The following is a 10831-nucleotide window of genomic DNA, read 5'->3' as shown; positions in this document are numbered from 1 at the left end:
AATTTAATCCCGTGTCTATCGAACGTAAAAAATATAATTAAAAAAATCATTAAAATGTTTTATTCAAGGTTCTAAAAAGTGTGAAGCGTGTCGAAACGTGAGAGTCAAGTTTTAAGATTTTTAAAATTAAGCGCGATTACTACGAGTTTAAGCGTAAAAAAATGTTTTTAATTTAAATTATAATTTTGGTCATCTCGAACAAATTAACAGATTAAATATGAATGAATATAATAAATTCAAGTGTAATGCATTAATTTTTAATAAATTCAAGTGTAATGCATTATTTTTTATTTTTTTGAGATTCTAGTTCAATTTATTTCATCATTTATTTCATATCTCGTGACATCGAACATAAACTAATTTAATTGGTCTACTTTAAAACATTAGCCGTAAAATCCCTCAATATGTACTGCATTCACAATTTCACATCATCGCTACACTTAACCATTCAATATTGTACATTTATAATATTTCTAACAATCACTTACTAATAAAATCGCTAATTTATGATCATTTTTCGTCTTATTTATCAATTTTAGTTTTTAGAAAAATCAAGTTTAAACGTATTTAATGACACTTGACATGGTCAATCTATATCTGACCGTTTTTTTACCGCTTTTGGCCGAAGCGAAACGTTTGGGAAAGTTTCAAGTTTAAACGAAATTAATCAAAGTTTAACCAAGCTTTTTAGAATACTGGTTTTATTTATATTTTAAAATTAAAATTAAAATTAAAATAACTTAATTTAGAGTAATTAGAACGGCCCAATGAATAAATCCCCTTATTATAATGGGTTTTATCGTTAGCCTCAGGCCCAAGGTTCATTAATCTTTGAGGTTTCATAAGCATTCCATCTACCCAAGACGGCGGCTAGGGTTTCAACCAAAGCGACGGCTCAAATAATTTACAGTTACAGTTCTTCGTTGCTATCAACTCCAACGAAATTACTGAACTATGGTCGGATTCGAACTTGGTTCGGTGCCAGTCAATTCGGACGGTTGGGGTCCGCCAGATCCCTCCGCCGCCGCGATAACGGTCCCTAACCAGCCCTCAAACGTGCCTTTTGCCCCGTTCTCCCGCTCCGATAAGCTTGGACGGATAGCTGATTGGACCCGGAATATATCATATAATGCTCGACCTGGATCCAAGCAAGGCCAGCACATCTCTGAATCTGCCTTCGATTTCTCCGGCGATGACTCCTTTGCCACACTCGCCGCCGATGAGGACTCATCCTTCCGTCTCGTCGACACTTCCGCCAAGTCGCATCACCACAACCCTAATCGGCCTAAGTTCAACCCTCGTTGGAGGTTCAATCCCCATCACAACAACCGCTCTCAGCTCCCCCAGCGCCGGGATGAGGAAGCTGAAACTCGTAAACGCGACGCCGAAAAGGAGAGGGGGCGCCGCGACAAGTGGTACAACCTCAATCGCTCGCAGATGCCGCAGCGTCGCGAGTCTTCCGCTTTCAAATCCTCGGTGGATATTCAGCCCGAATGGAATATGCTCGACCAAATCCCGTTCTCGACTTTTTCGAAGCTCTCCTTTTCGGTACCCGAACCTGAGGACTTGTTGATTTGCGGCGGGCTTGAATTTTACGATAGGTCTTATGATCGGATTACCCCAAAGAACTGTCGTGCATTGGAGCGCTTCAAGAGCAGGAATTTCTTCAGAGTTACTACTACGGATGATCCTGTAATTCGCAGGCTGGCTAATGAGGACAAAGCAACGGTTTTTGCGACTGATACTATTTTGTCGACTCTCATGTGTGCCACCAGGTCAGTTTACTCGTGGGATATTGTGATTCAACGTGTTGGGAACAAGTTGTTCTTCGATAAGCGTGATGGGTCTCAGCTGGATTTGCTTTCTGTGCACGAGACATCCCAGGAATCCTTGCCTGATGTAAAGGAGGACATTAATTCGATGCAGTCATTGAGTGTGGAGGCTGCCTATATTAACCAGAATTTTTCGCAGCAGGTTTTGATCAGGAACGAGAATAAGGTGACTTTTGAGGAGCCAAATCCATTTGCCAATGAAGGGGAAGATGTGGCATCAGTTGCCTATAGGTACAGGAGGTGGAAATTGGATGATGACATGTATCTTGTGTCCAGGTGTGAAGTGCATAGTGTGGTGGATACGAATAATCAGAGGTCGTTTTTGACCCTTAATGCTTTGAATGAGTTTGATCCCAAGTATTCAGGTGTGGACTGGAGGCAGAAGCTGGAGACACAGAGAGGTGCAGTGTTGGCTACTGAGTTGAAGAATAATGCAAATAAGATGGCAAAATGGACTGCACAGGCTCTGTTGGCTGGTGCTGATATGATGAAACTTGGGTATGTGTCGAGGGTTCACCCTAGGGATCACTTTAACCATGTGATATTGGCGGTGGTAGGGTACAAACCTCGGGATTTTGGGGCACAGATTAACTTGAATACATCGAATATGTGGGGTATTGTGAAGAGTATTGTAGACTTGTGTATGAAGTTGAAGGAGGGCAAGTATGTGCTGGTTAAGGATCCATCTAAGCCTCAAGTGCGAATTTATGATGTGCCGCAGGATGCTTTTGATAATGATTATGTGGAGGAGCCACTGCCAGAGGATGAACAGGTCCAGCCTCCAAGCGAGACGGCCGAGGGAGAGGATACGATAGCTACGACAAATGATGTGGTAGACGAGGAGATTGTGAAGGAAGCTGCTTAAGTGGTAATGATCTGTTTCTTGTGATAGCTTTATTTAAATTTTTTAATGATCAAGTGAAATATTTTTTTGTAGCGGAAGTTTTGCTAGTGATTGTTGCTTTAAACAGTTGTCTGCTATTTAATTTATTTGTCATGGAATGGTTAAAGTAACAATTGGAGACTTGCCTTAGTCTGGTTATTCCATAAATAAGCTTTTTGGTGTAATTCTATGCGATATTTCGGCTGAACTATGTTTGAAGATTTGATACATCACTGATGAAGAGTTGTTAAATCTCAGACGAATTCTACGGGTGTTAATTTTGGTATAAATGGTTTTCCCCCAATTTGCAACAATAGCATGTGATCAATGCTCTATCTTTATATTTTGACATTTTCCTCCAAAAATGGTATAGTTTTACATTTTATTTTAATATTGGAAGTGGTTACGACTTTGACGAGCGGTGTTTAGTTTTGTTCTGTATTTTTTCATTAGTAGTATTATTCTCAATTCGAGCAATTCGTGAAACTAGCAGGCCTTCGTCGCTTAGTTTTTTGAATTTTTGTTCCAACTTACGCCGCCATTTTATACTTCAAATGGAACAAAATGCATTGTGTATCCATATCCATCAACAACAATAACTTTCTAATGTCTTCAAGTTACAGTATTGTGTGGCTTTAAGTTATAGTTATGTGTGGTATGATTGTCCTTTAGTTATAGCTATGCACTTCAGATTTTCAGGAAATTGTAGCTATGCTAGGTCTGGCGTGAAAACACAAAATTTTCAACATGTTTACTTTGATGTTGAAGCTTCCTCTCTAGTGTCCATAGGGGGTTATCAAATATTTGAGAATATCCAAAAGCTTTCTTAAGATGGACAGATTTTAAAAATCCCACGAGAATTCGAAATTTAGCCACTTGTGCATTCTTATGGACTCGATCATCTTCCGTCCAAACTAACAAGCAGCCGTTTCTTCATTCTCAAGATTCCAGTAATCTCCTCTCCACAAAATGACTCATCTTTTTGCCGAACTTCTCCTATGATTCATGGCAGGCCTATTAAAGTTGTCTCTTCCCACTTTCTTGAATTTTCGATAATTTTTTACATTTCTCGTAAAAGTCCCATATTTTTATAAAATCTACACATAATAACGGATATCCTTACGCGGTCTCCTAATTTCAGCAAACATCGTTTAATTTATAATTATATAGATGGTTATGGGGTTTTATTTTTAAAAAAGTAGAATGAGAAGTCAATCAAGAATGATGAATTTAATTTTTAACACAAAAGTAAATGGTAAGACGTAAATAATGGCTAATTCAATGAACATCTCGCATGCAAAAAAAAATATGGGGTTTTAGTCTTTTGCAGGCACTGTCTGCAAGAAGGTAGCATCGAACAATGTACTGTCTGCAAGGGGTAGCATTGAACAATGCGTAAATAACAAATATGTTATATATATATATATATATATATATATATATATATATATATGCCCAACTATGTGTTCATCATGTACAATAGGTGAGTTGACCAGCACAATTGGTGAGTTGACTTATACATGGTGGACACAGAGTTGAGCATAGTTGTTGGGCATAGTGATGCAAAAAAAACAACTAAAACTCGATATCGGGTTTTAGTGATCGAGGACGAGTTAGACAGAAATGGTTGGGCAGCTAAAAACTTCTCATATATATATTTCAATCAATTTATTTTTTTTTAAAAAACAATGGCGAGGTTTGGTATGATTCCATTGATTATTATGGGTTTTTTAAAAGTACAAAAACTCATATAAAATGATCTCACAACTTAAATTTATAAGACATCTTCTATTTGGATTACATATAAAAAAAATTGATATTAATACACCGAAATTTATACTCTAAATTTAAAATTATCCAAAATCTACAATAAAATCGATACGATAGTTATAAATATTGTTGGACACGATACTTGTTATACATTTAAAATTATTCTTAAAAATATTACTTTCTGTTACAAACGCGAGGAGCCCCGTTTCTAACCGTGGAGCGTAGCTGCAAGTTTAAAAAAGAAACGAAAATAAAGAAAAAACGCTATCTTTACTGAATTCCTTGTGAATTCCTTCTAGAGATGAATACTTCCAAGTAAGATTGGTTAATTTGGTTCTGTAGGGCATGAAATTGGGGGTACATGAAGAAAATTTTGGGGAGAAACAGTTGCTGGATAGGATGGCATCTATCTACAATCGCCTCGTCTTTGAATGATATTAGCACACGTGCAGGTTCTTCTCGTTCCATCCCCATGTATAGTTTAACGTGAAATTATGTGATTTTTATTTGTTCTTTGTCAGCGCACTTATCCGAATGAATTAGTTAAGTACTCCATTGTTTCCCGAAATAATACAGTTAACGAGCTCTCAGAATTAGAAGATTTATGTATCTTATTCAACATATCGAAGCTTAGATATGTTGTGCCTATGGCGTGTTTGATAAAATGCCCGCAGATTAATACTGGGTAAGTTTTGGGGTTGGCTCGTTCATTCCTGCTAGAGCCTAGATGTTTACATCTAATGCTCAATTTCCATTTGATTGTTTTCAACGTATGTGATACTGTAGTTTTCAGATTCTGATTACCTCAATACTTGCCATTACCTGTTCGACTTTGCTATACCAATTACCAAGTGTTAAAATTTGTTATTTAAAAAAAAAACCTCTGAGCAAATAACAAAAAATCTTGTTTCAGTTGTTTGTAATCTTTCCATGAGGAAGACTGCCAACTATAAAATTTCTGATAGATAGTTGTTCAAGATGCAACATTCATGCAACCTACCATCTATCCCATGGAACATCACACTGCTTTATAATTTGTGTCTTGGAATGAACAGAATATGTTACAGTCGGTCAGAAGATTATGCACAATGACCACCAAGTATAGTTACAAGACAGTACAATGTTTTCAACCTTCAATTTTAGCAACCGCGTTTTCGACCCTCGAATCTCCTCAAAATCCATTATCTCCTATATGCTGTAAGAATAACTCTATAGTTGATGAATCCTATGTACTCAGCCAGCTCTCCAATCTATTGCCCGTCTCTAGTCACAGACATGCTGCTAATCCACCGCTTGACAATCCATTGGAATTTGGGATTGTAGATGCATATTTATCACCAGAAGATAAATTGCGTGGAGTTTTCCTCCAGAAACTTCGCAGCAAAGCTGCTATTCATCGTGCTTTGAGTGATGTTGCTGTGGAACTGAATTGTGAAGTATTTGCTAAAGTAGTGAATAGAGGGAATTTATGTGGTGAAGCGATGGTTGTGTTCTTTCATTGGGCAGTCAAGCAGCCAAATATATCAGACAATGTTTTGACTTACAATGTTATTCTCAAAGCTTTAGGTAGAAGGAAATTCTTTGTGCATTTGTTGGAAATGCTAAACGAAATGATCGATAAAAAGCTGATTCCTAATTCTGAAACTCTTTATATCATCATGGATAGTTATATTCGAGCTCACCATGTTTCTAAGGCTATTGGGCTTTTCAAAGAATTGGGTAAATATGGATTAAAATGTGATGAGGAAACATTGAATGTTACCCTTCGCTGTTTGTGTGCACGGTCCCATGTGGGTATTGCATGGTCTTTGTTCACTAAAACGAGAGAGAAGGTGCAATGTTGCAGCACTACATATAACATAATCATTGGTGGATGGTCAAGTTTGGGTCAGGTTAATGAAGTCGAAAAGTGTTTAAAAGCTATGGTGGATGACGGAGTGAAACCTGATTGTGTGACATATAGTTATCTTATTGAGAGTTTGGGGAGAGCCGGTCGAGTTGATGATGCTGTTAAGATTTTTGATTTCTTGGAGGAGAAAGGGGATAAACCAAGTACTGCAGTATACAATGCAATTATATTCAATTTTCTTGCTCGTGGAAATATCGATGAAGCTTTGAAATATCGAGAGCAAATGCTGACTAATAGTTGTGAACCGAACATGGACACCTATGTTAGAATTATTCGGTATTTCCTTAAAATCAGAAGAGTTGCAGATTCTATGGAGATGTTTGATGAAATGTTAGATCGGGGGATAATTCCTTCCACGGGAACCTTAACCGAGTTTCTTGAACCTTTGTGTAGATATGGACCACCATATGCTGCGTTGATGATCTATAAAAAGGCAAAAAAGGCAGGATGCAGAATATCGTTCACTGCTTATAAGCTATTGCTTATGAGATTGTCTAGATTTGGAAAATGTGGGATGCTGCTTAGCACATGGAATGAAATGCAAGAAAATGGCTATTCTTCTGATACTCATGTTTATGAGTATATTATAAACGGGCTATGCAACACTGGGCGGCTTGAAACAGCAGTCCTTGTCATGGAGGAATGTCTTTCCAAAGGGTTTTTTCCCGATAAGGTTATTTGTAGTAAATTGAGTAACAAGTTGATGGATTCAAACAGAACAGTGATGTCTTACAAGCTTTTCCTCAAGTTAAAGAGAGCTCGTCTAAATGAAAATGCACAGCGATATTGGCGTGCTAAAGGGTGGCATTTTTAAGATATTTCATATTTATTTGTGGTAAAATGGGTTTTCTGGTATTGAGATCTTGAATTAGAATCACAATATCTATGTATATACGAAGCTGGTGATTCAACATGTCTTCCGGGTAATATTTCTTTACGAGTTGTACTTTTTTGGCTCTTTGGATTTATAGACAGTTGGTATTTGGTAAAGGGCTAAATTTGACTTTTCCCTTAGCTCCGTCAAATATCACGTATAAATTTTAGTTATCTATTTAGGAAGATACATTTGCAAGCGTTACATCTCATGTGGGATGGGTTTCTGTACGTATTTCTCCATCCTTTTACATGATGTTTGTGCCTCTACCTCCGGAGTTCACACTATCGGCCTTCAAAGTTGAGTGAGTTTGAAGAATTTTTATCCGAAAATCGGACGATTCTGTTTCTTTAGCCGTGTGATTCGCCGTGAATGCCGGTTGCTTAGGGCGAGGGATTACGGCAATCTCGTTACTTAACATCGACAGAACGGTTAAGATACTGGGTCGATCTTTAGCTATTTCTTGTACACACAACAGACCTACTTGTATATATCTCATCATCTGCATTTCCATTACTGGATCGAATATTGCTGGTTCTATAAAACATGATATATCTTCTTCATCCCACTGCTTCCATGCCTGAAAACATCCACAGAATAATACAAATGTTAGATCTTGAAATAAGGAACCATTCGATTTTGTTCTCGAATCAGAATCTGTACATGACTTACAAATGCTATAAGGCCGAATTCTTGCTCTTCCAGATAAAAACTACTGTTTTCCTTCCCACTTATGATCTCTAATAACAGCACTCCAAAACTGTATACATCTGTTTTTTCTGAGAATCTTCCGTGTAATACATATTCAGGGGCCATGTAGCCACTGCAAACCACGAATTCCATTTAAGTAATGCAATCGTTTCAGAATTTTGTGGTAAAAATCTATTTATGAAATAAATTAAAATTCTCTCACTGTGTCCCGACGACCCGTTTCGTGTTTGCTTGAACATCTTTGCCTCCAAAAATTCTCGCAGTACCAAAATCTGAAATTTTTGGGTTCAGCTCTTCATCCAATAAGATATTACCAGCCTTCAGATCTCTATGAATGATTCTTAACCTCGAGTCTCTGTGAAGGTAAAGAATGCCTCGACAAATCCCCTCAATAATGTTAACTCGTTGTTTCCAATCAAGAAATGCTTGTTTATGCAAATCTGAGAAGACTTCTCTCTCAGTTAATACGTGATCAAATACATCTTAAGAAAATTTTTAACTTGACCATTATTTACTAACCAAAGATGTAACCATCCAAGCTTCCATTGGGCATGTATTCGTATACTAGCATGTTTTCTTCACATTCCACGCAGCAACCAAGAATTCTGACAAGATTTCGGTGCTGGAGCTTAGATATCACCTCAACCTCAGTCAAGAACTCCTCCAATCCTTGGTTTGAGGATCGTACAAGCCTTTTAATAGCAACTTCTTGTCCATTTGGTAACTTACCCTGCACATAGCTATGAAAACAATTGAGAGTGGTGAAAAACATGAGAAATCAGAGGACTTGAATATAAGCAAGTAGTCGATACTTTGTAAACTGGACCAAATCCGCCCTGTCCAAGCTTATTAATCGAGTGAAAGTGGTCTGTTGCGTTTGAGAGCATCTCAAATTTGAATAATGGCAATTCTTCCAGTCTTATTCCAAGCACAGCACCTCTGAGCATGCTTTCTTCTGCTGCTATCCCATTTCTCGAATTCAAGATCTCATCTTTCCGCTTACTTCCTGCCGAGAAAATTTTAGAAAGGACAAGAACAAGCATAGCAATTACCGTTTAGCATTTCAAAATTTTGGAAAATGGAAGCATTACCTGTATACTTATGCATTCTCTTCCACAGACAGTACGCGCACACAAGAACAATTATGAATCCCAAAGCTGCTATAGTTACAATGATCGCCTTCATATCCTTCTTGTGACCTGCCAATTGTAACAAGAGACAGGTAAAGCCTTCGATAAATGGGATGGGATCTCAAAACTAACTCTGATCCTGTTTATCAAGCAGATTTACGATATTCTTGATTAGCAAGAAGAACTCAGGAACAGAAAAGAAATTCTAGGAAAGTAAAAAATGCTATACCGAGCTCTGAATTTGCCAAGCGGATGTATAGATCTGTATCACCACTGGGGAGATTTTGCATATCGATTAAGCTTCCAGTCCACCGCAAACAACCAATACCAGAATCAAACGCATAAGCTATGCATGAACAATCATTTGAGCACTGGTTTCTACAGTCCTCTTCCAAAACAGAGAACCTCTTAAACTTATCAGGTAGTTTCACAGTCTTCAGCATCAGAAACCCGTCTTCCTTTCCCATGCCACCAACAGAAGTACCGTTTTTCTCGCACTGAAGAGGAGTTTTTCTCGTGCAGCCACCACTCCAATTTGCTGCATTCCATTCCTCATGGCTTTTCGGCTCGAACCCCGGCAAACAAGAGCATATTGGAGTGTGCCGAGCATAACAGATTCCAAAAGGCCCGCATTTGCCGTAGAAATCACATTCATTACCTATAGACGACCATAGTACCTCCCAATCTCTGTACCCATTAGCCCACACCTTTTGTAGCAAACTCCCTGATGTGTTCAGAACAAAATATAACAAAATAGATGCATTTGTATAGGAGTAAGTAACGTACGCACTTTTGGGATTATCATTGACAACATCAATCCCATTCTGATAATAGGTATCCGACCAAGGTATTCCAGTGAAGATATGACCATTCCACGGACCGCTACGCCAAAATGGATACTGTCCATTCCAGACAAATAACTGTGGAATATCTAGAGGTTCAACTGTAGAGGTAAATCTTCCAAGTGCTGGATTTGAAGGACTTCTCCACGATGTCAGAACAATCTTCTCATCCATACTTGAATCAGTGAGGAGTTCCATTTTTGGTAGCCAAGAATCTGAAGCATGTACAAAACTCTCCCACTTTATCCCGAGGTTCAAACTGTCTTGTAACACCAGATTTCCTGTATCTAAGAGCTGGACACTCGAATTTGGAAGGGGACTTGAAACATTAGTCGACCAAATCACCTCCTTTTGTCCGTCCAAGATCACAAGATTTCCATCTCCGGAAAGCTGTACCGACCCATTCAGATCATTAAGAGGGTTCTCTCTGTTGGCTACCCATATCACAGTCATCACTGGGATATTGTACATTATACCAACATATCTGTAACTACTGTTTGCGGGGCTGAAGAAACCAAGTTTGAATTTTTCCCCACTTGACACCAAAGTCTCTGAGTCTCGAAGGGATTGATTGAACCTTAACGTGTTTTCTGCAGCAGTGAATCCTAGTACGAAACACGAACATAAAAGAGCAAAAACATAGGCATATAACATGACTTCGATACTTGGTTAGAACCCATGAATCACATCTTCTTTTCTTTTTTGTGCTGCCTATGCCATGATGCTAGAAAATTGGCAATGAGAAATTGTCAATCACAGTTTTAATTTTTCTTTCAAAGTTGTCTCATCTGGCTGCTGAAGCCAGTCAGCCACCATAGTTGACTCTCATTTTGTTGAGAAATATTAATCTGGTGAAGCCCAAAGGTGGACCCACGTCTTC

General features: G+C 38.2%; 3 protein-coding genes across 3 annotated transcripts; 2 read left to right on the top strand and 1 right to left on the bottom strand.

Annotated features, from left to right (window-relative positions):
* Nucleotides 1–826: 826 nt before the first annotated feature.
* LOC140880574 (eukaryotic translation initiation factor 3 subunit D-like) lies at nucleotides 827–3002 on the top strand. Its single transcript, XM_073285140.1, has 2 exons — nucleotides 827–2700; nucleotides 2804–3002. Exon 1 carries the CDS (start codon nucleotides 955–957, stop codon nucleotides 2695–2697), a length of 1743 nt encoding a protein of 580 aa, XP_073141241.1. The 5' UTR covers nucleotides 827–954; the 3' UTR covers nucleotides 2698–2700; nucleotides 2804–3002.
* A 1829-nt stretch (nucleotides 3003–4831) lies between these two features.
* LOC140880580 (uncharacterized) lies at nucleotides 4832–7208 on the top strand. Its single transcript, XM_073285152.1, has 2 exons — nucleotides 4832–4937; nucleotides 5541–7208. The coding sequence occupies exons 1-2, from the start codon at nucleotides 4917–4919 to the stop codon at nucleotides 7206–7208; spliced, it is 1689 nt and encodes a 562-aa protein (XP_073141253.1). The 5' UTR covers nucleotides 4832–4916.
* Nucleotides 7209–7385: 177 nt separating this feature from the next.
* Nucleotides 7386–10737, bottom strand: LOC140880565 (G-type lectin S-receptor-like serine/threonine-protein kinase At1g11300). The gene is made up of 7 exons (XM_073285128.1): nucleotides 9339–10737; nucleotides 9071–9178; nucleotides 8792–8985; nucleotides 8499–8709; nucleotides 8182–8419; nucleotides 7941–8091; nucleotides 7386–7848 (listed from the first exon to the last, which is right to left on the bottom strand). The coding sequence occupies exons 1-7, from the start codon at nucleotides 10603–10605 to the stop codon at nucleotides 7516–7518; spliced, it is 2502 nt and encodes an 833-aa protein (XP_073141229.1). The 5' UTR covers nucleotides 10606–10737; the 3' UTR covers nucleotides 7386–7515.
* Between the last annotated feature and the right edge of the window lie 94 nt (nucleotides 10738–10831).

The sequence above is a fragment of the Henckelia pumila genome, chromosome 1, assembly GCF_033568475.1.
Source record: "Henckelia pumila isolate YLH828 chromosome 1, ASM3356847v2, whole genome shotgun sequence".
Lineage (NCBI taxonomy): Eukaryota > Viridiplantae > Streptophyta > Magnoliopsida > Lamiales > Gesneriaceae > Henckelia > Henckelia pumila.
Note: the sequence above shows the minus strand (reverse complement) of the source record. Positions and strands in the feature narration are given on the sequence as shown.

Excerpts from the sequence above, each read along its gene's own strand:
- LOC140880565 (XM_073285128.1), bottom strand. The coding sequence starts at position 10,605 with ATGTTATATGCCTATGTTTTTGCTCTTTTATGTTCGTGTTTCGTACTA. Across the intron at positions 9,179-9,338 it reads CTTGGCAAATTCAGAGCTCG|GTCACAAGAAGGATATGAAG; the intron begins GTATAGCATTTT and ends TACAATTGGCAG. Across the intron at positions 8,986-9,070 it reads GAGAATGCATAAGTATACAG|GAAGTAAGCGGAAAGATGAG; the intron begins GTAATGCTTCCA and ends TTTTCTCGGCAG.
- LOC140880580 (XM_073285152.1), top strand. The coding sequence starts at position 4,917 with ATGATATTAGCACACGTGCAG. Across the intron at positions 4,938-5,540 it reads TGATATTAGCACACGTGCAG|AATATGTTACAGTCGGTCAG; the intron begins GTTCTTCTCGTT and ends TGGAATGAACAG.
- LOC140880574 (XM_073285140.1), top strand. The coding sequence starts at position 955 with ATGGTCGGATTCGAACTTGGTTCGGTGCCAGTCAATTCGGACGGTTGG.